Here is a 26,313-nt window from a genome sequence, read left to right on the forward strand (position 1 = left end):
TTTGATAATAGATCTATCAATACCTCATGGGGAACTTCTTGCAGGCGATCAAGTGCTCTGATGTGATCCAGTGTATCTATGGATGGTGAGAGGCCACCATGTAGACAAAAAATCTGGAAGAGTTGTACATCTGTTAGAAACATCCAATTGATTTGCAAATATTTTATATTAACACATATGCTAGTAAAATGTATAATCAGCAGCAAAATTGTAACAGAGAAATGAGCAATAAGAGCTCTGAGATTTAATCTTGATTCTATACCTCTTAAAAGCTACTCTTTTTTTAAGACTGCTTTTTTTTTAAATGTCTGACTAATTTCAACATACCTGGCCATCCACCAAGGCAGTCAGAGGAAGATAGTCAAAAAGGTCTGTGAAGTACTTCCAAACATTTGCATTTCCATATTTCCTTAAACATTCATCGTAGAAACCATATACTTGTGTTATCTGCCTGCTTTCGTGGTTCCCCCGAAGAATTGTGATGCGTTCACGGTAACGGACCTACAACACAAAGCATTTATTATGACTATCAAATATCACCCCTCCCTTAAAAACAAAAACACAACCCTCCCCCGAAAAAACAAACAAACAAAACAGTCTTCCCAGAAGGAAAAAAGTCAGAACAAAGGGAGAACAGGGCTAAGTTATATTTTTCATGAAATGCCCAACAGAAGAGAGTTATATAGACCAGTGCCATTTCTTCTGATGTAATCTGCAAAAAGCTAAAAGTGAAAACATTTAAGCAGAAGATCTATTAATAAAAGACCCTGAACTGCCAAAGACCTACTATGGGCCAAAACACTGAGCTAAGGTCTGTGGCCACTACTATTCATGGATTTCACATAAGCTTTTATCTGCTCTCAGCTGCTTTCTCCTAGTAGCTTTCAGTTTAGTACACTATTTTCAGAAGATTTATAACCAATTAGTTTAACCCTGACTCATTAAACTTTAAAGTATCTTTAGGCTCTCCCTTTTGTCAGGCCTGAAATATCTCGTTTTTCCCTCTACCTATGGATAGTCTCTCCAACCCTCTTAATTCATCCCCCAGCCTTTGCTCAGCAGTGCAAGACCCACATTTGACATTTAAACCCTTTCAAACATGAATTGCAAGTTACTCTAGTTAATTAATACAGCACTGGTTTTCAATAAAATATTCTTAGAAATCATAACTTTTGCTGAGGCAGAATAGTCTAGTACGAGCAAAGAACTGGAAGTCAGGAATACCAGCTCTGCCAGTGACAAACTCTGGTTTTAAGAAAGTCATTTAGTGAGTGTGTCAGTTTCTACATCTATAAAACACAGGTAACATCTAACAGGAGTGTTAAGATGTAGATGGTACAAAAAGTATATTATAAAACAGTTTTAGTAAGTTAAATATAGTCATAAATACAGAATAAACTGGAGGGGAAAACACATTACCTTAAGAGCTACAAGCAGTGTGACTGTTTCAACAGAATAATATCCTCTGTCAACATAGTCCCCCATAAACAAGTAATTTGTGTCCGGTGATTTGCCTCCAATTCTGAAGAGTTCCATGAGGTCGTGAAATTGCCCGTGGACATCTCCACAGACTGTGACTGGACATCGCACTTCTTGTACATTGGATTCTTTTGTCAAAATTTCTTTAGCCTGGAATAGAGTATTTAAGAAATTGTCTACAAACAGCCATAATGTTAAAGCTCTGCTCTACATTCCCAGATCTTTTACTGTATGCTCCCTTCAAGTACTTTTGAACAGCCTTTTCAAGACTGACCTGTTTTACCCCAAATATTTTGTTAAGTGCATATTCTTGCTTTACTATTTTTAAAGTAGTTTTAAAATAACTGAACTGAAAGTATGTCATTCTGCTTAATATTTGGGGGGGGAGGGGGTTGAAAGCAGACATTAAGCCTGTTGCAGCACTTCATGCCTCAAAACTAATTGGTCCTACTATACCATAGCACCTTTTACAAGTATAGCAGCATTATCACTGCTATTACTGGTCTAGAACCAATGAGTCTGGATTCTGCCTAACATGCAGTGTAATTTCAAGTATATGAGATGGTATTCTTCCCTTGTTGCTTTCAAATTGTTAAGTATTGATTAGCACTGGTAAGTAGCTCATGTATTCTGCCCCAAGAGGAGAAAATGTGTAGCAGTTCTCAAACTGTGGGTCATGACCCCATTTTAATGGGATCACCAGGGCTGGCTTAAACTTGCTGCGGCTCAGGTCCAAAGCTGAACCCTGCGCTTCAGCCCTGGGCAGCAGGGCTCACGTTACAGGCCATCTCCCTGAGGTGGAAGCCCTTGGGCTTCTTCTGCTTTGTCCCCCTTGCTTCAGTCCCCCCTCGTGGGTCTTATAGTAATTTTTTGTTGTCAGAAGGGGGTCATGGTACAATGAAGTTTGAGAACCCCTGCACTAGTGAATAGATTCCTGTTTATTATGTACTTTAACCTTGTTGGAATGCTTTGGTAATTTTTAAAAAATTGGGTTTTAGTACTACCCTAAAAGAAGTGAGAAGGTTGGTGGCTTTCTAAAGAAATAAAATGTGAGTCAAGTTAGAAGCATATCACATCAACACTTTCTCACAACAAGGCTACCACAATGGGGCCACTGAAAATCTGTCTAATTTGGAAGAACCTTTAAGGATATCAAGGAATTTAGAATAAATTCACTGAACACAGAACTATTCACTAATATTTAAAATCAAAACAGTTCCGCTATAGCCAAGATCTTATTCATCCCACAGATCTTCCAATGCATTTAGAATTAATCTACTTCCACTCCTTCCTATACTCCTATGTCGAAGGTATAAATCAAATATTTGAAAAAAGTCAACTGGTTCAATCTTTACAATTTGCAACCATTTTCCTGTCAGACGTCTTTCTAAACAAATCGAGATACCAGGTAAAACACACTAGCTTTTTCTACTGAGATCAGCAGCCATGAAATAACTCACATTAACTTTTCTGATGTCATTATCGGGTTTCAGAGATACATCAAGATAAACGGGTAATACATCATTGTTTCAGACTGCCTACAGATTAATTTTTATTTTTATTTATTTATTTGCATTTAGAGCGATTTCAAACTAGAAAGATACTCTAAATCAATCCCTTATCACAAACTTGGTGTGTTTTCCATAAACTTTTTTAAAAAATGAAAGTATTACATTTTGCAGTACACATTAATCAATCCCAATATTACTTACAACTAGGGGAAATTGGAATCAAAGATATATTTCTGGCCTAATTTCCAATTTAAGTCAGGACCTCAAAAGAAGATTCTGAAAAGTGATTCCTTGTCATGCAACATCATTGGCTTCATCCCACTCAATCACTAGGTATACCACCACAACGATCAGAGGAGAAGTTTTCAATTGGCTACTGTGAAATATTAAGGCTGACATCATGCAAACAAGTGCGCCACTGGAGACCTTTATGTGGTGGGGAGCAATGTCCACGGACAGCCTAGAACAGGGGTCTCAAACACATGGCCCGCGGGGCTCTTGTGTGTGTCCCGCCACGCTCCCTGTGCGCCCCCCGCCCCTCTGCCTACCTGCGGAATTGCCCCCTGTGGCATTGCGAGCCCCACGCAGCTGTCTGAAGCAGCTGGCAGCATGCTCCTTCGGGCCAGGAGAAGGAGGCAGAGGGCTCCTGCATTGCCTCCTACTAGGCACCGCCCCCCGCAGCTCCCATTGGCCGGGAACAGGGAACCATGGCCAATGGGAGCTTTGTGAGAGGTACCTAGAGGAGCAGCAAGAGCAGCGCACGCACAGAGTCCTGAGCCCCCTCCCCCTTCCCCAAGGGCTGCAGGAACAGGGTTCCAGCTGCTTCCTGGAACAGAGCAGAGCGGGGCTGGGGGTCAGGGCAGGCAGGCAGCCTGCCCTGGCCCCGGTGCGCGCCACGGCCACCCCAGAGCTGCTCTAGGGAAGTGGCGCCGGACTGGAGCCTGCACCCCAACTCCGTGCCTTGAGCCCCCTGCCACATCCCACACCCCAAGTCCCTGCCCTGAGCCTCCGCCGCATCCCACACCCCTCCTGCACTCCCTGCCCTGAGCCACCTGCCACACCCCTCACCCTCTTGCAGCCCAACCACCAACACCCTGCCCTGAGCCCCCGCCGTGCCCTGCACCCTTTCTGCACCCCCTGGGGGCAGCGTTGGGGTGGGGACTTCGGGGAAGGGGTGGGAAGAGGTGGGGCAGGGGCGGGGCCTAATGGAAGGGGTGGAGTGGTAGCAGGGCCAGAGGCAGCGAAGGGGGGTGTCAGTGATGCAGCCCTCGTTTCAATGCACTAGTCCTCATATGGCCCTCGTGGTCATTTGAGTTTGAGACCCCTGGCCTAGAACAGCTCAGAGAAACACAAACTATTTATCTCAAAGGGTTAGTGCTGATAATTACATTATAACTATTTTAGAGTGTCAGTTACTTTATTGCTCACCATTTAGCAGAAACATCAAGCTTATTAATCATTGTTGGATGCTGTGGGAGATGATGGGGCAGCTACTTGATGTTAATGGTTGCTGGACTTAGCGGATAAATTCATAAACCTCTCTAACTTTAAAGTAATCACTACCTTCTGTTTCCCTCAGCTCCCCAAAAAAGTGTAAAGGGGAAGAGGAAATGCATCCCTTCACCAATACCAAAAACTAAAGCGATCCCCAAACTTTTCTGAGTATCATAGAAAACAAATATCCTACTCTCTTGAAACAGTATTTTTAAATTGCGTAATGTCTAAGTAAAATACCTAGGTGTTAGAAAATTTTCAGCTCCCCCCTCCAAAACCTCCACATTCAATTATTCAGTGGAAATAAAATAAATTAGTCTTCATTTGCCTAATTATAGTTCTAAGTTCTCTGCTTTATAATTTAGATCTAATGTGCTGCATAAGACAAAGATTCTTGGCTAGAGACCTGAAATTAAAATCTTTTTCCTTCCTGGTTGTTGAGAGAGTGGGGTGGAACCCAACTCTTTCCACAGGGGAAACTACTTAAAGAGAAATGCATTACTCTGATCTGTTAGGGGAAAGGATGCCAAGCAATACCCCAAAGTGAAATAAAGGAATGATGATTCCTTCTCTCCATAAAACTGCATGGAAACTAGGAGGAACAGAATGTCATGTCAGTATCACAGGTATTAGGGCTGCCATTTGTATGCCCAACATACAAGACATCTGTTCATATGAAAAGTAATAAAATATAACAGAAATTTTTTTTAAAGCATTCATTACATTATTTTAATCCGATCTTGCTGCAAGCTGTCATAGTTTGTCCCCATTTTGGGCAAAGGATACATGCCAAAAAACTTTTTACTTCCCAAGCCAACGGGGTATGTGCAATATAAATAGGAGCACATTTAACAAGGTACTTTTCCTGATATTTCAGCTTAACTTCTGTAGCCCTAAAAAGAAAAGACCTAACAAATCTGACAATCTAGACCAGGGATCAGCAACGTTTCAGAAGTGGTGTGCCGAGTCTTCATTTATTCACTCTGATTTAAAGTTGTGTGTGCCAGTCATACATTTTAACGTTTTTAGAAGATCTTTTCGTAAGTCTATAATATATAATTAAACTATTGTTGTATGTAAATGTTTAAGAAGCTTCATTTAAAAAAATTAAATTAAAATGCAGAGCCCTCCCCCCCGGACCGGTGGCCAGGACCCGGGCAGTGAGAGTGCCACTGGGAAAAAAAATAAATAAAAAAAAATCAGCCCACGTGCCGCCTTTGGCACACGTGTCATAGGTTGCCTACCCCTGATCTAGACTCATGCACCAGTTTACTTTATTTTGTACAGCACAAATCTTCTGAAAGCACTGTGGGTGGAACTAATTTGTGTCCATTTAAAGAGCATTAGATTTAAAGTTTAGGGAACCAGAGACATTTAATGTACTGTTTATATTCAGAAACATTGATATGAAACATACTTCTGTATATCCAAGTTTCCATTGTTTTATAGGTAATCAGATGGATGGCTGAAATGTCATCTCAATGTTTCTGGATATTATCCAGCCTAGCAGCCATGGTAACAGAGTTTTAAACAAAGCAGTGCCAGAGAGGATTAAACTTTAAATATTAAAGTAAGATGTAACTCACCAGACCTCACCTAAACCTGAAAAGTAGTTTTAAAAATGCAAAAAGGTGATATTAATTTATAATATTAAATTAATATTTAATTAATATTGATATTAAATTAATCTGAGGGACAGAATTCTCTTTGTCCTTAGAATATAACAAATAAATATGAAAATTAATCCAGTTTGCAGACATGCAAATTGACATAAGAGAAACCTGGATCTACTCATGTTGTATCCAAGACTGAAGTCGCACAAGGCTGGTGGCTACTTACTGGTATGGTAACTTTAGAACAGAATTCTGATTTAAGTTATTTTAAACCCAGAGCACAGATTTTAAGAACATAAGAATGGCCGTATTGGGTCAGACCAAAGGTCCACCCAGCCCAGTATCCTGTCTACCAACAGTAGCCAATGCCAGGTGCCCCAGAGGGAGTGAACCTAACAGGTAATCATAGAATATCAGGGTTGAAAGAGACCTCAGGAGGTCATCTAGTCCAACCCCCTGCTCAAAGCAGGACCAATTCCCAACTAAATCATCCCAGCCAGGGCTTTGTCAAGCCTGACCTTAAAAACCTCTAAGGAAGGAGATTCCACCACCTTCCTAGGTAACCCATTCCAGTGCTTCACCACCCTCCTAGTGGGAAAGTTTTTCCTAATATCCAAGCTAAACCTCCTCCACTGCAACTTGAGACTCCTTGTTCTGTCATCTGGTACCAATGAGAACAGTCTAGATCCATCCTCTTTGGATCCCCTTTTCAGGTAGTTGAAAGCAGCTATCAAATCCCCCCTCATTCTTCTCTTCTGCAGAAAAAACAAACAATCCCAGTTCCTTCAGCCTTTCCTCGTAAGTCATGTGCTCCAGTCCCCTAATCATTTTTGTTGCCCTCTGCTGGACTCCAAATTTTTCCACATCCTTCTTGTAGTGTGGGGCCCAAAACTGGACACAGTACTCCAGATGAAGCCTCACCAATGTTGAATAGAGGGGAACGATCACGTCTCTCGATCTGCTGGCAATGCCCCAACTTATACAGCCCAAAATGCCGTTCACCTTCTTGGCGAGAAGGGCACACTGTTGACTCATATCCAGCTTCTCATCCACTGTAACTCCTAGGTACTTTTCTGCAGCACTGCTGCCTAGCCATTCGGTCCCTAGTCTGTAGCAGTGCAAGGGATTCTTCCGTCCTAAGTGCAGTAATGATCAAGTGATCTCTCTCCTGCCATCCATCACCACCCTCTGACAAACAGAGGCTCGGGACACCATTCCTTACCCATCCTGGCTAATAGCGATTAATGGACTTAACTAGATACATTCATGGAGGTTCTCTTTTAAACCCTGTTCTAGTCCTAGCCTTCACAACCTGCTCAGGCAAGGAGTTCCACAAGCTGATAGTGCACTATGTGAAGAAGTACTAGTTTCAAAGATGCTAGTTGACAAATATTGCTTTGGATTCTATTTAACTCAGTTCTTTAATATGAAATGAGTAATATGATGACAAAACAATTTCATTCAGAAGTGGCTCATTTGTCTTTTCCAAAAGTAACTGATTCTGCATAATCATGCACAACACAAGATCAAACTCAAGGAAGTTGTCACAATTGTTAATTTGAGTACTGAGAATGTTATTAGTTCATAAACTCCCTATGGCATTTCTCTACTAACCTGATTTCTTCATTAAAAAGAGAGCATACTCCCATCAAGCCTTGCTAATCTCACTCTCAAAAACATTATGTTAAACATCTCTTTTCCTGACTAGAGTTTAAAGTTAACATTGTAAGAACAAAAATGTGTTAAGGTGTAAAAATTTGCCAGTAAATGTCCTTACAAATAATTTCAGCTGTAACAGAATATGTAAGCAGTCTTATGCAAAAATAGCACAAGTGCTACAAAGAAGATCCTCCTAAGAATTTTTCATCCAAGGTTACCACGACTTCACATCAAAGATGCACACACCTTTTTGTTGTCCCTATCTTTAGGAGATAAAAATCACTTTCAAAATATTAAACATCCTTAGTCAGCTTTTAAAAAAGACTCATTTGTTGAATCTTGAGAGCGTACGCATCCTTTAACAATAGCTATGTTTTCCTGTCTTAAAGCCACAACGTAGAGGTACAGATTTCAAGAATATGAAAAGAATTAAAGATTTCAAGATGAACCACAGGTATTATGAAAAACCTATGCTGAAGCAATAGTCTTATATACGTATACTGCTACAGAAAATACTTGTAGTTCCACTTTAAAGAGAAGAGGCAGAAGGAGAAGTCAGCAAAACGTGATGTAATGTAGGCTGTTAATAGAGAACTCCACCCATTTTACTCAGCAGGGCAATCCAAAAGCTCAAGACATAAGAAGCACTTATCAGATACACTTCAGATTAGTCATACTGTGACTAAAGTTCATTTACAATTGGCATTTGAGTTGTCTGCTTACCCAACCAGTTTTCTCAAAAGCAATTTGACAATGAGAGTAAACCCTCAGACTACAAATGGAAAAGACTCAATACTGGTTTAATCAGGAATAGGAATTTGGTTTGCAACATACTGTAGTACAAGTATTATCAGAGGAAAATTTAAAATGGTATTTTTTTTAAAGAATATATTATTGGATTATTGCTCATCCCACCCTATGCAGTTTGTAATGAGATCCCAGTACCTAGGAAGAAGACAATTAGATTTTTGTCTTCTTCCTAGTTACTGTGAGCTAAAGTACTATTCTGTAGATTTGCTTTTGAATACAGAGCACATTTCTACAAAAACAATCATTTTAAATACATAGTTCAAATATTTTGTTGGAGGTCATCTTTTTAAAGCATAGAGCAAATTGTTAGTCTACTAACCTTCAATAACCATTTATTACCAATCGTCAATTTGGTTTTAAGTATAGAAGATGGGTCAACTGCACCTGCCACTGCTATTAAAAAGCAGATAGTTTCACTTAGCAAGAGTCATAGGTTGTGGCCCAGATTCTTTGGTGCACAGAATTTCTGCTTGATGCAACAGAGATGGGTGTGGAAGGATCATGTGTATGTACACATATTGGCATTCATTTCTTACAGCTCCCTGATTCTCAGAGTAGATCTTCAGCACATATAGCCCTGCCAAAGTCCAAGACACCCAGGAGCTCCTCTAAAATAGATCAGCTGGGGCAAACTGCATTCCAGCTTTGCCCTATTTACTAGCTCTCTATGCTGGGGCCCATGTGAGTTTGACATAGGTGTATACCAGCCTAACTCCAGCAGAGCTCCTCTGTAACTGAGAATTCCCCTATATTCAGCTGTTTTCCAGCCTTTTTTGCACTGCCAGAGTGCTCCAGTCAGGCACAATCATTTTTCAATCATTCCTGTATTTCCTTCAGGTCCTTTCATGGTTTTCCAGTCAGAAGTCTGAAGTTCCTAGCCAATGCATTTGATCGTTTATAATATCATAATTTGGTGTGTGTAGCTCAAACGTTGCAGGCAAAATAGAATCCCTGCTCAGAGAAACTTGAGGACTAAATGCATAACACAAATATGAAACAGAATAATGCAGGAACTACTCTGAATTTTGTAGATGTAGAAAACCTAAAAAAATCAAAAACAAACCACATACAGCGTAGTGTACACCACCAAGAACCAACAGGTAACAGAAATACCAACTAGGAGCATGTATGCAGATCATTTTAAATAAAACTTAACATCCAACATTTTATTCTGAATAGATCACAGCCTCTTAGATCCCAAATAGACCTGATTTCAAGTCAACATGCAAAACCAATCTTTGCATAGAACTCAGAGGTATTTATGTGAGCACAAACCCCAAGTTGCATACATTGAGTATTAATAAGCTATTTCCTCTGTAGGCCTGTCCCATGTGTAGCAGTATAGCATATGAATCTTTTTTCTCCTTAGGAGACCAAATCTTTGAGCTGCTTTTGCTCCCATGGATGCCCCAGCATGTTAAACTGGCATGTCTTGCAAGATGGAGACTGGTTTCAGCAGTAACAAAAGTGTGCTGTTTTCAGTCACCAGGAAAGAGGATGCTCTGACCAGTCTGAAGACACCACCCATTCCCCCAACTTCCTTCTCTAGATCTGCTACACAGGATATGACTAAAGCCAGATTGATCAACTGAATGGGATGAAGACTGGTCTTGGCTCACAGGTTCAGGTCCTTGTACAAGACCACAATACCAAGCAAGGCCATTCACTGATGGACATTATTTCTTTTCTTTGTGTGCAAAGATTCCCTATTTGTATGTTTCAGTATGGGGCTGGGAGGGGAGGGGGTGGAGAGGAGAAGAGGAAGTTTGGATCAGGGTGATTTTAAAAGCTGTGAGGATCTTTTGACTACATAATAAATACCTGAGTCAGTTAAAAGAATTGCAATTCTATGAACATTCTAAGAATGCAGATGTTAGCCTTTTCTGCCATTCAGCCTAACAAGCCAATTTTGACCTATGTTGAACCTTAGAAACTGCTGATGAGAAAGTTGTGGGTATGTGCAGGAGTCAGATCAAGAGATAAGGCTCTTCCTTGGGGGTATCTGACTCAGCTTAATTTACTTTTGCCTTTTAGTTCATACTTCAGCTTTTAGGTGGGAAGTAGACTCATCCAGATGGAGGAATAGCAATAAGCCTTGTTTGGCCAGGCTATTACTTTGAGCTGAAAATACACTGTGCTGGCCTCTCCTTCATTTTGTGAACTTCCTGCACTTCCGGATGTTCTCAGTTCCAGCTATGGTGAATATTTAGGGTTCAATGAAACAATGCAAGCCTGGCCCTTCAATACATGTGCTATGGACACATAATTCAGCTATACAATATACTTGGCTGCCCTTTCTTTTAATGATTGCCGGGGACTGGAGAAAGGTGCTGAAGAGGATCAAAACAGTTAATAAAACCGTAAAGTTGCGTGCGTTCGGGTGAAAGCAAAAACAAAAGCAGCAAAAAGCATATGGATAGTAGGCTAACTTTAGAAGTGGGTAAACTGAACCACTACTGGAGTTCAAAAGCTTTACCTGGGGCTGACCATTCCAACTGTAGACACGGTAACAAAATATAGAGCTGCCTGAAGTGGGTAGCAATGCTCAATCTTAAAGGATACAAACACTTCATTATCTACAGATTGCTACTTGCCTGAGTGACGGAGGGAGCGACTAAACCAATTTGACTGCACTGATAGCAGCAAGATCAAACAAACATTCATAAGGAAGTTAACTAGAAAAAAAATCAAGCTCATACTCTACGATACAACATAGATAAGCAATTTTTCACTCCTCATACTTTGGAAGAATTTCTCCCTGTGAAGAAAAAAAGGTTCTACAGTGCTTTTAAGCTCAATTCTGTCAGAGCACTCTCCATCCTTGATTTTTAACACGAAGCAATAGGTTTGTCAAGGTTGCAAATACCTATTTTAATGTATTTCTGTCTCTACCCCTACCCACAAAACCGGAAAACACAAAAATTACTATTCGGCTAAAATGATTCATTTTAGGTACTAGACTAAATTAAAGACTTGGAGGAAATCACGTTTCACTTAACACCAACAGCTGACCTGTCCAGAAATGTCATGAATAGTACAGGCTCCTCTGAAGCAAAGGTCATGCTACTTTCCCTACCCTTGAACTCAAGTTTAAGAAATTTTAACACAAGAGTCGCAATGAAATGGATGGCTCAGGTAATTAAGTAAACAAACCTTCATCCTTAGATGACTGATTCAAAAACAGATTAGTAGTACATGAAGCCAACTATTCAGGTCTTGTCTACATGCAAGAGTTGTATTGCTTCAGCTTAAGTCAGTTTTTAAACATTTACTTAAATCACTGCAAACCTCTACATGGATGATTTTTTCATTTTAAAATAGCTTATTTTCTTTTATCTTAAACCAATTCCTAATTCACTTTAAGTAAAATCAGAATAAGCATTTCCACACAATTAACTAAAGGTGTGACTTTTAATTAGTTAAAACCAGTGTAACTGTCGTACGTAGATGAGCTCTAACATTAGTTCTCAGCAGAACACTGATTTTATGGCCACTGGAATTGGTAGTTCAAGAATTTAACAGGCAGGACTGAAACCCAATGATTCACATCGAAGATCAGGTTTGAAGTACATGGCAAGGACATTGTGGGTAAGCCAACACTGTCACTGGCTATCACATACCTGTTCTGTGGATACAGGATTTCAGCATTACATTAGCAACCAGCACTTTTCATAAAAAGTAGGATTACTTTAAAGAGTGAAAAGATTGAATACTTTTTAATGAAAACTATCATAGAAATACAGAGCTGGATGGGATCTCGAGAAGTCATCAAATCCAGTCCCTGCACTGAGGCAGGACCAAGACTACCTACAACAGATGTTTGTCCAACCAGTTCTTAATACTCCCAATGAAAGGAATTCCATAATCTACCTTGGAATATTATTCCAGATCTTAACTACCCTTATAGTTAGAAAGGTTTTCCTAGCATCTACCCTCAATCTCCCTTGCTGCAAATTATTTGTCCTACCTTCAGCAGACATGGAAAACATGATCACCGTCTTCTTTATAACAGCCTTTACAATATTTGAAGACTTATCAGGTTTCCCCCCATAGGCTTATTTTCTCAAGACTAAACAAGTCCATTTTTTTTAAACCTGTCCTCACACATCAGGTTCCCTAAACTTTTAATTTTTTCATTTTTTTTTTTGGCTGCACACTCTCCTCTGGACTCTTGCCAATTTGTCCAGATCTTTCTTAAAGGCAGGCACCCAGAACTGGACTCACTGATACAGTACAGTAACTCCTCACTTAACATTGTAGTTATTTTCCTGAAAAATGTGACTAAGCAAAACGATGTTAAGTGAATCCAATTTCCCATAAGAATTCATGTAAATGGGGGGGGTTTAAGTGCCTGGGAAATTTTTTTTTAATCAGACAAAAAGGCATTGTATACATTTTAAACAAGCAATTTAATACATGTATTAAACAGGCTGGCAGCCCCCCCCACCCCCATCAGCTCCCCTACGCTGGGGTGGAGGAGCGAGGACAACGCATGTCCTTCCCCATCCACCCAGCCTCTTGAACACTGCAAGACAGCTGATTGCCGTGGGCAGGAGGTGCGGGAAGCAGGGGGAAGGTGCTGTTCCGCGGAATCCACTGACGAGCAGCAGATGCTTGGGGGGGCAAGGTGAAGGGGAGCTGATGGGGGGGCTGCCAGCCGGGGGACAAAGCAGGCGGCCAAACAACATTATAGGGGAGCATTGCACAACTTTAAAGGAGCAAGTTCTGTAATGGATCAGGGACGTAACATCAAAACAATGTTAAGTGAGAGGACATTAAGAGGGGAGTTCCTGTAGTCCATCTGAGGCCTCACCAGTGCAGAGCAGAGCAGGACATTTTTACTTAGACAGTTATCAAAAGCACCAACAATTCTTTAAAAAGTATAAGCTGTGACAATATGCCCTCCACATCAATGACTCAGTCCTCAGCTGCACCAAGCTCAAGGGTGCAGAGGCAAAGATGGTGCTCAATCACCTTTTCCATTTCTCTTGGAATGGCCAAACAGACTCCCCCAAGCTTCCACAGCTCAAGGTATGTTCTTGTAGTGAATCCCACAAGAAGGGCAAGAATGTAAAGCTGGCTATATCGCTTACACTAACTCTGAGTTTCGCTACACTAGGGGTGGACAAACTATGGTCTGGGGGCCACATCCAGCCCTTCAGATGTTTTAATCTGGCCTGGCTTGTGGGCTTGCCCCACTCTGCATGCGCCTGCCACACTCTGTGTGCCGGGGCTCCTGAAGCAGCGGCATGTCCCCCCTCCAGTTCCTATGCTTAGGGGCAGCCAGGGGGCTCCGCATGCTGCCCCACCCCAAGCACCACCCCTGCCAACAGGTTCCCGGCCAATGGGAGCTGCAGAGGAGGCTCCTGCAGACAGGGCAGCACGCAGAGCTGCCTAGCCACACCTCCATATAGGAGCTGGAACATGCTACTGCTTCCGGGAGCTGGTTGAGGTAAGCGACGCCCAGATCCTGCACCCCGACCCCCTCCTATGCCCCAAAACTCCCTGCCCCAGCCCTGATCCCCCTCCTGCCCTCTGAACCCCTCGGTCCCAGCCTGGAGCACTCTCCTGTACCCCCAACCCTCATCCCCTGCCCCACCCCAGAGACACCCCCCCCAGCCGGAGCTGGAGCCCCCTCCTGCACACCAACGCCCAATTTTGTGAGCATTCGTGGCCCGTCATACAATTTCCATACCCAGATGTGGCCCTCGGGCCAAAAAGTTTTCCCACCTCTGCACTACACCAAGGAATCCCCGGCTGCCCCTTTAGTGCAGCTTTCCAGCAGTTTGCAGCAAGTCCAAACAAAGCAAGCTCATTTTTACAGAGCTCTCAGGCAATGTTATGAACTACACAGTTTTGCATGAAGTTAAGATACAAAATGTGTGGCCTGGCATTCATGTATCATACTGAATTAGCCCTCAGGATCCATAAGCAAGCTTTGTTGCCAGAGATCATGCTTTCAACCTACAGCACCACCACTTTAATTAAAGCTGAGTGGACAGTCAAGTTCAGAGGTCTACAATGGGCCTAAATTACCTGCTTGTTAAGTTTGTTCTCAATTGTAAATAGTCTCAGAAACTAAATTAGAAGTACAAATTAGGTTTCAAATTTAGATTGCTATGAAGAGTTGACTCAATGAAAAAGTTTGTAATAAGTAAATTATGCCATTAATTACAAAAGAATGTCAATTGAGTTTGTATGGCTTTATAAACCTGTTTACACTAGGAAAGTTACCTATTGTTGACAAGTGCTGAACATGGGTTAAGTACAAGTGTAGCCAAGGACAGAGTGTCCCACTGTTTCCAAAACCATGGTAAGAGCAGGTTTTGACCAAAGTTTCTGGCAGAGTGCTGAATGCGTTTGCTTTTGCCACACCTGCAGTTAATCCATGTTCAGTACTGGTTTAACTGCACCAATTCATTACTAGTTAATTTTGCTAGCAACAGATATACAGAAGTAGAACAAAGCAGTTGCAGCTACCCTTTAAGAAAAGATTTTCCTACATAGTAATGGACTTTTTTGCCCCCTTAAAAAACAAGTCTAAAAAGTGGCCCAGTTATAGATTGTACGATCTCCGGGGCAGGGACTGCATCGACATCTATTCTGTGCTAGTTGTATAAACAAGACACTGACTGGAGTTTCTAAAAACTATGATATCATAATTCAGCCCTTAATGCATCTGTAAGGTGGCATCTGAGCTCCTGAAACTACACAACACCCCCCTGCTACATCTCTTTTCAGCATACTTCGTTTGCAGACAGGCCAGAGGGCAACTAGACCATTGCCCCTTCTCCCAGTAATGCACTGTGAACACCAAGGAGTATGAAAAGCAGCCCATGTTCCAGAACTTAGTTTATGCCTTGCTTTCCCCTTCTTTGCATACTCGCATTAAGAGCTGGTCTAAACCTGATCATGAGGGATTTATACTGCCCTCAATTTATAAACACTCATTAAGGAATCTTCACACAATGCAATGTTATCAAAACTAACATTAGCAGCGTGGCCACCAAATAGCAACAAGCTATGGTTTAAGTGGTGTGTCCAAGTTTTATTATATTTTTAATAAATGGAACACATAAGCAAAGCAACACCTGTAAGATGCATCAGTTATACACTAATAAGCCATTCATCTTAAAATAAATATCAACTATTGAAAAAATCTAATCACCATTCATGACTGAAGTTTTATTTTTAATTTGAAAAAATAAAAATTTAGAAAACTAGTACTTCAAGGAGTTATTTCTTTCATACATCCAGTGGACATTTTGCCAAGTTATAGCATAGTCACCATTCGCTATGTGACCAGGCACAATACGACAAGGTGGTATATTAATGGAGCAACTAGATTAAAGTCATTATATTACAGCATGGAATAATGCAAACAGATGTGTATTCTTAACCAGGAGAGCTGAAGAAGGAAAGAACACAACCCTTAGGCTTATTACTATTCCACTAGCTCCAATTTACAATGCATACAACCCAAGCTTCTTGAAAGGCAGAATTCAAGGTCTGATAATCCTTATCAGATAAAAAAAGTTATGGAAAAAATATACAAGAATCCATTATAAATTGATTTTTCTTATCACAGCACTTAAAGTCTGTAAAACGTAATATATATTCAATACTGCCACTCCCCTTTAAAAGGCACAACTATTATTTAATTCAACTCCGACTTTCAAGTATCCTATTTTGTTAATAAACCCACCCTTAATCCCATTCAATTTTCAATTATTCCCTCCCTCTCCAGCCTTCTATTCATGTCTTGGAACCACCAGGAAGCTTCATTTCCACTTCAATCTCTCACTGAAACTCCCTTTAGAGTCAGTAAGGCCTGGTCTGCACTAAAAAATTGGATAGACCCAGCTAAGTCACTCCAGACAGAGAAAATCCACACCACTGAGCAACATAGTTAAGCCAACCAAACCCCCCCATGTAGATGGTGCTAGGAGGTGGATGGAAGAATTCTGACTCATGTAGGCCCTGCTGATGCACTCTAAAAAAGACTCATAGTGCATGTTAACACAGTACTGTTTCCAATGGGACTACATCAAAATGTACTAAGTACCTTTTCGAGCATGTCAGCAGGTCTACACGGAACAGTTAGAATGCAACACATTAAAGCACTCTATAATTTAGGCCATTCTGGTGTGCACTGCCTCACTATGAAGACAAGCCTTAAGTCTGTACAACAAAATTCCTCCTGCTAGATCAAAATAGGATATTTATTCCAAATTAAGCAATCTCACAGAGCTGCACCTAAATAACAAAAGGTGCAACTTTAAACCAATTAATTATTTTAGTTGAAGTTTGCGTGTTAAGCTAATTTTATAGATGTGCAAGGGACTGTCAGTTTCAGTGGGGGTAGATATATTTTTACAAGTTGAAGCAGATTCATGCCAGAGGCTCAACTACGTCCCCTTCTCTGGCCACTCCTGTTACCTATCTACTCTCACTTCTGTTATCTCACCCTTGAAGTCTGACTACCATTTATGCCAAACTTATTTCTTTCTACTACCTCTCATCTTGCCCACTGACAATTCCCTCATCTTCACAATCTCAGAACCACTTTTTTACATTTATTTCCTTCTTTGTTGTGGCTGAAAAGGTCTCGTTGCTTCACTCTACCCTTACTGCTAAAACTGCTTCTCTTATCTTATGAGAGTTTCAACTTCCCTTCTCTCTATCGAAAATGGTTCAGTTTAGGTCATTTTTCCTACCAGCTGTATAAGAGGTACTTCTGCAGTGCTCATCACCATTATACATAAGCCCTGAAGGAAAGATCCACAAAGGAAGTAATGCATCTAACTGCCACTTTAGCCATCTAAGTCCAAAATTCAGATCCTCAAAACATCCATTCAGCAGCTGCCACCTAATGCCATAGGTACATACGTTTCTTTTTATGAAGTCCCAGCGGCACCTAAAGATCTGCCAGCAATCATGGAAATACTGCCTCAGTCCTGACTCCAGATGCCTCTCTCATGCCTAAGTCCCAGCAGGATCTTTAAAAGGAGGTGTTCCCCCACCACCTTCCCTGAAGGGCCAAATCCAGTAGGCATTATTAGAATTAACCTTAAAGCACATCTACTGGATCAGGCCCCATACAGAACCCCACAGGAATATAATGGTGTCCACCCCACATAACCTTTAAACAAGTGGTTATAGCACTCTGCCAGGATGCGGGAGATCTGGGTTCAATTCCTTCCTCTGCTGAGAGGTGGGAAGATGGGTTCAAATCTCTGCTCCACATCAGATGGGGAGGAGATCTGAACCCATGTCTACCACATTGTGACTGTGCTAACCACCGGGCTAAAGGTTATAAGGGGGCATTACCATCTCCTCCTCAGTCTGTGTTTTTTGGGGGAGGAGGCAAGAAAGGTCTTAGGACAGGAATGGGAAAACTTTTTGGCCCAAGGGCTACATCTGGGTTGGAAAATGTATGGTGGGCCATGAATGCTCATGAAATTGGGGTTGGGGGTGTGGGAGGGCTCTGGCTCAGGATGCAGGCTCCGGGGTGGGTCCAGAAATGAAGAGTTCAGGGTGTGAGAGGGGCTCCAGGCTGGGGTTGGGGAGTGAGGGCTCTGGCTGAGGGTGCAGGCTCTGGGGTGGGGCTGGGGCGTTTGGGGTGTAGGAGGGTGCTCCGGGCTGGGACTGAGGGGTTTGGAGGGTGGGAAGGGTACCAGGGCTGAGGCAGGGGACTGGGGCATGGCAGGGAAGGGGGTGCGGGCTCTGGGGTGGGGCTAGTGATGAGGGGTTTGGGTGCAGGAGGGTGCTCAGGGCTGGGACACTGGCTCAGATGCGCTGCCCAGAGCCTACACCTACCTCAAAAACAGCAGCATGTCCACCCTCCGGCTCCTATGCAGAGGCACGGTCAGGTGGCTCTGCTGCACACTGGCCCTTCCGCAGGCTCAGCATGCAGAGCATAGCCCCCTGGCTGCCCCTATGCATAGGAACCAGAGGGGGGACATGCCACTGCTTCTGGGAGCCGCACAGAGTGGCCCCCATCCCTGCTCCCTGTCCGGAGAGCCAGAGAAGGGCAAGCCCCAGACCCTGCTCCCCAGTGGGAGCTCGAGGACCGGATTACAATGGCTGGTGGGCCGGATCCAGCCAATGGGCCATAGTTTGCCCATCTCTGGTTTAGGTTCTTTAACTCCCGGAGAGTGTTCATGGCTGTGAACCCCAAATGGAGTTAGGCACTTAAATCTCTTTGAGGAGTGGAACTCATGCCATACACACACCCCCATGGCATTTTCTATGCTCAACTTGCTGGCTTCTCTGGATTCCATTCTTAGGCACCTAGCTCTCCCCATGCATCATACAGGGAAGCCTGGGCATTTCACTCAGGGATGTGGATTCCATTTGGTAGCAAGATGTCTAAACTCAAATTGCAATGCTGAGTCAATTCCCTTCCCAGTCTGTTTTCTCTCCTTGCCTCAACCAAGCTGCTTTCCTTAAGTCTCCTTTCCCAACCATCCTTCCTAACAGTGTTCAGATTCCCCACATGCCCACCAAGCATAGTAAATTGTCACTGTGTTTAATTTAATTGCAAGCTCATTGGGGCAGGGAACTAGTCTTGTGTATTTGTAAAGCATTATTCATTATTTTAACAATTATTAAGGCATATGTATAAACATCACCTCACTTACTAGGATACCACTTTATATATCATTTGGAAGAGTAATTTAAGAAAAAGATGAGTATATTGTGTTCAAGCATATGACAAAATTTTTGCACTTACATCTTATTACCTATTTGAAACATTACAATTTAGAGAATTAAATGTGCACCATAATTTGAACAAAACTGAAGTCTTGGAATACTTCACAGTTGTAAAGTTTGGACTCAGTACATTAATGTGCACTTGTCTATTAAAGTACTTTTCAGTGACTATCAAGATTACAAAGAACCCTGTGGAAAGAAGCAGATTCAAACAACACACTGTAGTGATGACAGACAATGCCAAATCAGGCTCTTCAGTATTAGGGATAAAGTAAAAGTAGTTACAGTGGGTGTACCCCAGCGATGTTTCAAAGTCTGCAACCTGAATTCCCTCAAACACTCCACAAATATTTCCCCCACACTAGAATTATATGCACACCCTTATGCTAAGCCATAAAAACTTTTCAGTTATAAGTCAACATAACTTGATCAGTATTCAAAATCAGAATGCCATTTGTGAAAGACAGGTTGGTATTAAAGGAGAGTGTATTGTAACCTGCACAAAAACTGTTTCTAAAATCCAGGAACAAGAATGCCGCACCATTCATTGCTCCAAGTGAACTTACCATGGTGCACATTCCCATTTACCTAAAACGAGTTACCTATTCACACACGTATAAGATTTTGGTCACATGTCAGAAAGCCACTGCACTGCAAATAGACTAGTTTAAGAAAAAACAAAATAGTTGCTCTAGCATAAATTTTTCATCTTCTGGCATTAAAGCACATGTTGAAGGGAAAATAAGAAGCAAGAGATTATACATCCTCTGCAACAGCTTTGCAAAATTGTCATGAAAATGTACTTGTCCAACCACTGAATCTAATCATTTGATACTCTAGTTTAAAAAAAAAAAAGTATTCTCTAGGTAAATTTTGCAGGGCTTCTCTAAACTGATGAAATCCATGAGCATAGGAATGACCCCCAAAACAGATTGTAACTCCAATCCTCAACACCCATAACAACTCCACATAGTTGCATAACATGAAGTTTGTTACTTCTTAAGTTTACTTCAGACAAAATTTAGGAACTCCTACAAATAGAAACCAATACCTCAAACTAATCTAATTCCCAACTACATTTTAAAGGCCATTCCAAACACATCATGAAGTTAAAAAAAATGAATGCAATGAAGGAGTCAGAAAATCCCAAATCCAAATTACTTGTTGGGGGGAAGGGGAGGGATGGGAACAGTTACATTACCACCTTAAAATAAAATCTCCACTTTCACTTTAATTCCTGCTATTTTGGTGGACTGTTACAAGAAAAACAAACATGTATTAACTGTCCCAAAGGAACTAGCATCTTGTTCCCAAGTGCTCCAATATGCCAACAATTACAGAATGGCTTGGAGATTAGCATGGTAACACAGAAGATACAAATCTGTGGCCACAACACCCCCCATCTTCTGCTCACACAACTGATATTTCAAACACTGTTTTAAAAATGGAGAGTGGGGCTGGGGCATTAGAGAAAAGAGGATTAGCGGTTGGACGACGTGCAAATGTTGCTTTACGGATTTGCCTTTGTACGGCTAGCACGGACCCAGGAAGAGGAACGAGGCGATGACACCGAGAGCGAAATACCCTGAGCGCCGAGGATGGCTGATGTGCACAAGGGTCTCTTCGCCCCGCAGAATCCCTGCGAGAGGCGCCATTTTAAGAGGCAGCGAAAAGCAGGCGAAGGAGTCAGTCTCCGAGCGGAGCGACAGGGGGCGCAGAACTGCCCGGCAGGAGGATACCCCCGCCTCGGAGCTCTAGGACCCGCTATCCCCGCGGGGCGAGACAGCTTCAGGCAGCCGCAGCGGCGCTAGGAAAAAATCGGCCCCGCCCGAGGAGATTCATCCACGGAGCCCCCCCGGCTCTGCCCTGCTCTCCTCCCGCAGCGGCCCCTCGGAGAGACCAACCCCACTCCCCTCCCACAAGTCCTTCCCCAGCCCCCTCCTTGTCCTCGCCCTGTCAGAGGCGCCGCATTCGCCCGCCCCCTCCGCTTCGCGCCCCCCGCCTAGACTCCCTTTCCCAGGTCTCGCCTCACCGCAGAGGCTCGCTCTTCCCTGCCTCCCAGCCCCCAGCTCCACTTACCTTCTCGCAGAGGCTCTTCACCTGCCCCTCGGACAGCTGCTTGCACTCGTTGAGCTGCTCCACCCACTGGTCGAGCTCCTTGGTGAAGACCTTCTCCTCCATGCCGCCCGCCCGCTCTCCTCACCGGCTCCTGCCGCTGCCGCTCGGCTCTGCCACGCCACCCCCTACGATCCGCTCCAAGCAGCGGCCGCGGCCACACGGGAGACGCGGTGGCGGCGGCAGACGCTAGCAGCTCCCACGGCTGGATTCCGGCTCCCCGCAGCGGCTCTAGCGTTCACTCGTTCTTCACTCTCCTCCGTGTAATGGCCGCCGCGCCCTGACGTCACCCCCTCTGCTTCCCCCTAGAAGGGGGAGGGGTAACACGGCGCATGCACAGAAGCGGACGAGAAGGAAGCGCATGCGTGATACGTATAATGAGAAGGCGGGGCCGGCCGAAGAGAGGCAGCGCATGCGTAATGTTTGCAGCAAAGGGAGGAAGCCCGAAATATCAGCGCATGCTTACTTCAACGCCGTGGCGATGTCAGGATTAGCGCATGCGTAACGCTCCCAGTATTTTACGGACGAATGGAAGGACGCATGTGCAGTGCTGGATCAAAAGGAAGAGGAGAACGGCGGGACAGCGACGCATGCGTAGCTCCAACAACGAAGCGACGGGTGAAGGTGCCTGAACTGAGCGACTGGAGACGATCAGAGCATGCGCAGTCTGGACTCCCGCCCGGAGCCGCGTTAGAAAGGCCCGGCCCGCCCGGTGGAGGGTGATTGGCTCCCTTCATGGTAGCCACCGGCTCCTGTGTAAAGTCTTCTTGTTGCAGAGCCGGCTCAGCCCGCCCACCACACCCACTGCGGAGAGCCGGCTCGAGCGCCCTTCCCGACAGGGTGCTGCCCCTCACACCAGGCAACCCCCCGTCCCCAGCAGGGGGCTGCCCCCGCACCCACTCCCCGGAGCCGGCTCTCCACGGGGCGGTAGTTGGTGCCCGTTCCTCACCTAGTGGTGCGGAGGGGCCCTAGGCTAGCACCAGCCATGTGGTTTTCCTAAGAGCGTCGGGAGGCAGGTGATGTGAGTCACCATGACACAACAGAAAGGTAAAGTAGCTGATGACAAAACCCATCTCTGCATCCATCCTCTTCAGCCTTGCCGAGGCATTTCATGCTGTTGATCATACAGCGTTAATGACATGTCTGAGATCCTGCAGGAGTCAATGGCGCTGCCCTTTGCTGGAACCATTCATTTCTAGTAGAGAAGTCACAGAGGGCTGTGGTGGGCACATGGTCCTTGTTAGCAAAGTCACTCTTACAGAGACCCACCTGGCTCAATACTCTATCCCTTCTCCTACCACGTCTATAATACTGCAAGGTAAGATTACACAGATTCATGTGCCCTTAATGAGAATATTATTCCAACAGTATAGCTCCACTGATGCAGCTTCCATCATCCGCAAGGTGTCTCACTATCTGCAGATGGACGAGGAGCTGGTGGCCCAACTGTAAACCAAGATTAGGCTTAGTAGGAACCACTTAGAAGAAATTGCCAATAGGTTAGCCTCACCCAGGATCAGGGGGAATAAGACCATAGAAATAAGGATTCTGAGAAGCCTTTGAATCATCTTCAGTCATTAATACTATTGTTATGAAGATGTTTTCTGCATTTTAATTTGGCAATAAAATTGTTCCCCTTACTCTTGGGTGACAATGTAGTCAATGTGAGTGGTTCTTTAACTTTCATCATCTCTGAATTAGACCAGTGGCTCTCAACCAGGAGTACATGTACCACTGGGGGTACCCAGAGGTCTTCCAGGGGGTACATCAACTCATCTAGATATCTGCCTAGTTTTACAACAGGCTACATAAAAAGTACTAGCGAAGGCAGTACAAACTAAAATTTCATATAGACAATTACTTGTTTATACTGCTCTATATACTATACACTGAAAAGTACAATGTTTTTATTTGAATTGATTTATAATTCTATGGTAAAAAAAAGAGAAAATAAGCATTTTTCTCAGTAATGTACTGTGACACTTTTACACCTGATTTTGTAAGCAAGTAGTTTTGAAGTGAGGTGTAACTTGGGGGTATGCAAGACAAATTAGACTCCTGAAAGAAGTACAGTAGCTTGGAAAGGTTAAGAGCCACTGAATTAGACTACTATAACTCTCTAGCTAAGGATGCATGAAATGTCCACAGAAAGGCTGCACCAATTGTGATAACTGTATTTTACACTCACTTTAGACTGATTTAAATGACTTCACAAGTTTCAGGACAACACTGAATTAAGCCCACCCAGTTTGTAGTATTTGAGTCAAGTTGAGCCAACTGATTGCCGGACATAGCTTTGCTCACACTCAAGTCACCACTGCCATTGTTAGAATCAGCCTTATTTGGAAGGTGATATTAATTGTGAGAGGGGTTCCCCCCCCATTAATATTGCCTAGGAAGAAAATTCAAGTTTTCTATTAAACAGGTCATGGGAGGGGTTTGTTGTTTTCTTCATACTGGAACAAACTCTATCATGGGGAAATAAAATAAATGTAGCATTTATAAGTGTAAATTACCTGCTCTCCTAATGGGTGACGGTGCCCATCTTTCAACTTAATTAACACATGACCTACAGTGACACCTCCAGGGCTCTAATATTAGAGTTGGGAGAGGGTGTTTCCATCAGTGGTATTGTAAAAATGCATCATAATTAATGTTACAAAAGTTGCCATTGTGGTCACTAGTCACCAGCAGGGCACCGTGAACTTTGAGCTATCTGATTCACCCTATAATGAGGGTATAAGTATCTTTGGAAAAAAGTATTACACTGAGAAGAGGACAACAAAAAAAATAGAGCAGCAAATCCTCACTGATGAGCATACCAAAAGGGACAATGTCAGTGTGGCTCCCCCATTATGAAATCAAGGCCAAATTCTTCCCTGGTATATCTCCAGCCATGTAGTCCATAGAGTTATATTAAAAATGATTTTAGACCTCAGAACCACAGCTGTTGAGAAAAGTGATGAATCTGCTACCACCAGATCCTTCCAGCCAATAGTAAGCAGAAATAAGGGCCTGCAAAGTATGACAAAGTATCAAACTGTAGAGAAGATTGCATGCAGCAAACAGGGAGCATTAAAGGGGATGTTTGCCTAACTCTGAAGCATCAGGCATGGATTACTGCAGGAGGCAAGATCTGGTCTGGCTAATGTTACATTCCTATATAAACCCTTCTTTGAGGAACCTAAACACTTTATAAAAAAAAATGTTACTCTGAAAATATCAGTATGTTTAGGACACTTTCAATATGAGCTTTTTGGTTATTCTGGCCAGAAAGCAAGGAGAGGGTGGCCCTATTCCTTTATTTTTCAAAAATGCAACAATTTCTTTGTGTTTGTGCACATCCAAACATAAAATCAAATAACCCCCCCTCTCACACACGCACACACACCCAGGACAAAGTCAAGTATAAATATATCCCACCCTCCAGGCAAAAACATAGCCCAACATTTTCAACTTCAAATTTTGTGTCCCCACCCTAAGAAACCATAGATCTGAATTTCAAAAGCACATAGCACCCACATTTTCTTCCAAATGAAGTTAGTCCCTTCAACAAAAAAATCTCTCAAATCACACACTTTTGTTATTCAGTGTTACACTCCCTCACCCCCCCATATTTTATATTTCATCACAAGAAAACCTGCCATGTTGTGTTCAACGTGTTCCCCTAATTATCTGCAGAACACTTAGCTGGGTCTGAATATAACAATCATGGCATTTACTTAACAATTTGAATCTTCAGAACACTTTACAAATATTCTCTCATTAATCTTGCAGCAACTCTGATGGGGGTAATAATGCTTACTTCCCTATGTTACCCTCTCTCTCAGTTTCTTCCTCTGTAAGTGTCTTGCCACAGAGGGAGTCAGCAACAGCGGTGGCTTTAGAGGCTCCAGTTCAGCAAAAAACTTAAGTACATCATGCTTAAGTGTCCTGCTGAATCAGTCCCACAGCACTTTAGGTTTGCTGACATGCTCATATCAACATACTTCACACCACTAATTCAGAAATGCATTCCTGTTGCCTGATGATCATTTCCAGAAGCTTCTTTTAAACTCTTGGAACATGGAACAGATCATAAACAGGCAGTTGCCATGGAAGTAATATGTTACAGGTTTTTATTGCAAGGAACATACACTTGGCACCTCCCACATGCATTGTACTGATATAAATCCCACTTAATCTTTCTTGTGCTCTGGATGGAATCTCTTCTCTGCTCTTCCTACCCACACATAAAGGAATGACAACTGTTTCTGACTGAAACAGCCAACTTCAGAAATCCAAATTATGTAGGATTTAAATGTATCTAATATTGTAGCTAAGTGGCTGCGGTCTTCACTTCCTTTAAAGTCAACCTCAAACAAAATGTAAGGTCTAAATTCTAGCTAGACCTGTGCATGAGCAGAAAGTATCTTCTTTTCCTATCCCAGTGAACAGGGCTGTGGCAAAACACAGACATCAGTGATTCCTACCCACATAGAGGGCAACTGGCTAATGCACTCAGGCATGCTTCATAGTCCTAAGGAGCCAGCTAAATTGGCAAAGAGACCAGGATTCCCTCCCCCTACCTTTTTATAAGCCCAGGAGGAGCATATGCTGCACCTTTCATCAGCAAATATAACGAGTGCAAAGCACTGCCCTTCCCCCTGTAGTCCCACAGGCCTTCTACCTGGATCTGCTCTTTACAGACCCAATGCACCAGAGCACCTTTCTTCTGCAGCTCTGCTTCTATAGCCCAGCTCCAAGGGCAACAGAGAGGAGTAAGACACAATTTAGCCAAGGGAATACATGATTTTACTTCTATCTGTGAGCTGTAATTCTTTTCCCTTTCTTGAACCCAAGCAAGGAATAGTAGTTCCCCAACTTGAGAATGCTGAACTTTGCTGACATAAGCGGAGTTGGTTATGTTTTTTTCC

At 43.0% G+C, this 26,313-nt stretch overlaps 1 protein-coding gene across 2 annotated transcripts in view; it reads right to left on the reverse strand.

Annotated features, from left to right (window-relative positions):
- LOC123375913 (serine/threonine-protein phosphatase 2A catalytic subunit alpha isoform) overlaps nucleotides 1-26,313 on the reverse strand; it is a 75,273-nt gene that overhangs the window by 3,879 nt on the left and 45,081 nt on the right. Inside the window, exons 1-4 of one of the 2 annotated variants that reach the window (XM_045027327.1) lie at nucleotides 21,362-22,117; nucleotides 1,420-1,629; nucleotides 328-501; nucleotides 24-113 (exon numbers count right to left, since the gene is read on the reverse strand). In XM_045027327.1, the coding sequence (XP_044883262.1) occupies nucleotides 24-113; nucleotides 328-501; nucleotides 1,420-1,629; nucleotides 21,362-21,463 (576 nt within the window). In that variant the 5' untranslated portion in view covers nucleotides 21,464-22,117. Of the gene's footprint in view, nucleotides 1-23; nucleotides 114-327; nucleotides 502-1,419; nucleotides 1,630-21,361; nucleotides 22,118-26,313 lie in introns of those variants that run through there. The other variant, XM_045027328.1, reaches the window with a different exon arrangement.

Source organism: Mauremys mutica, chromosome 8 (assembly GCF_020497125.1).
Source record: "Mauremys mutica isolate MM-2020 ecotype Southern chromosome 8, ASM2049712v1, whole genome shotgun sequence".
NCBI lineage: Eukaryota > Metazoa > Chordata > Testudines > Geoemydidae > Mauremys > Mauremys mutica.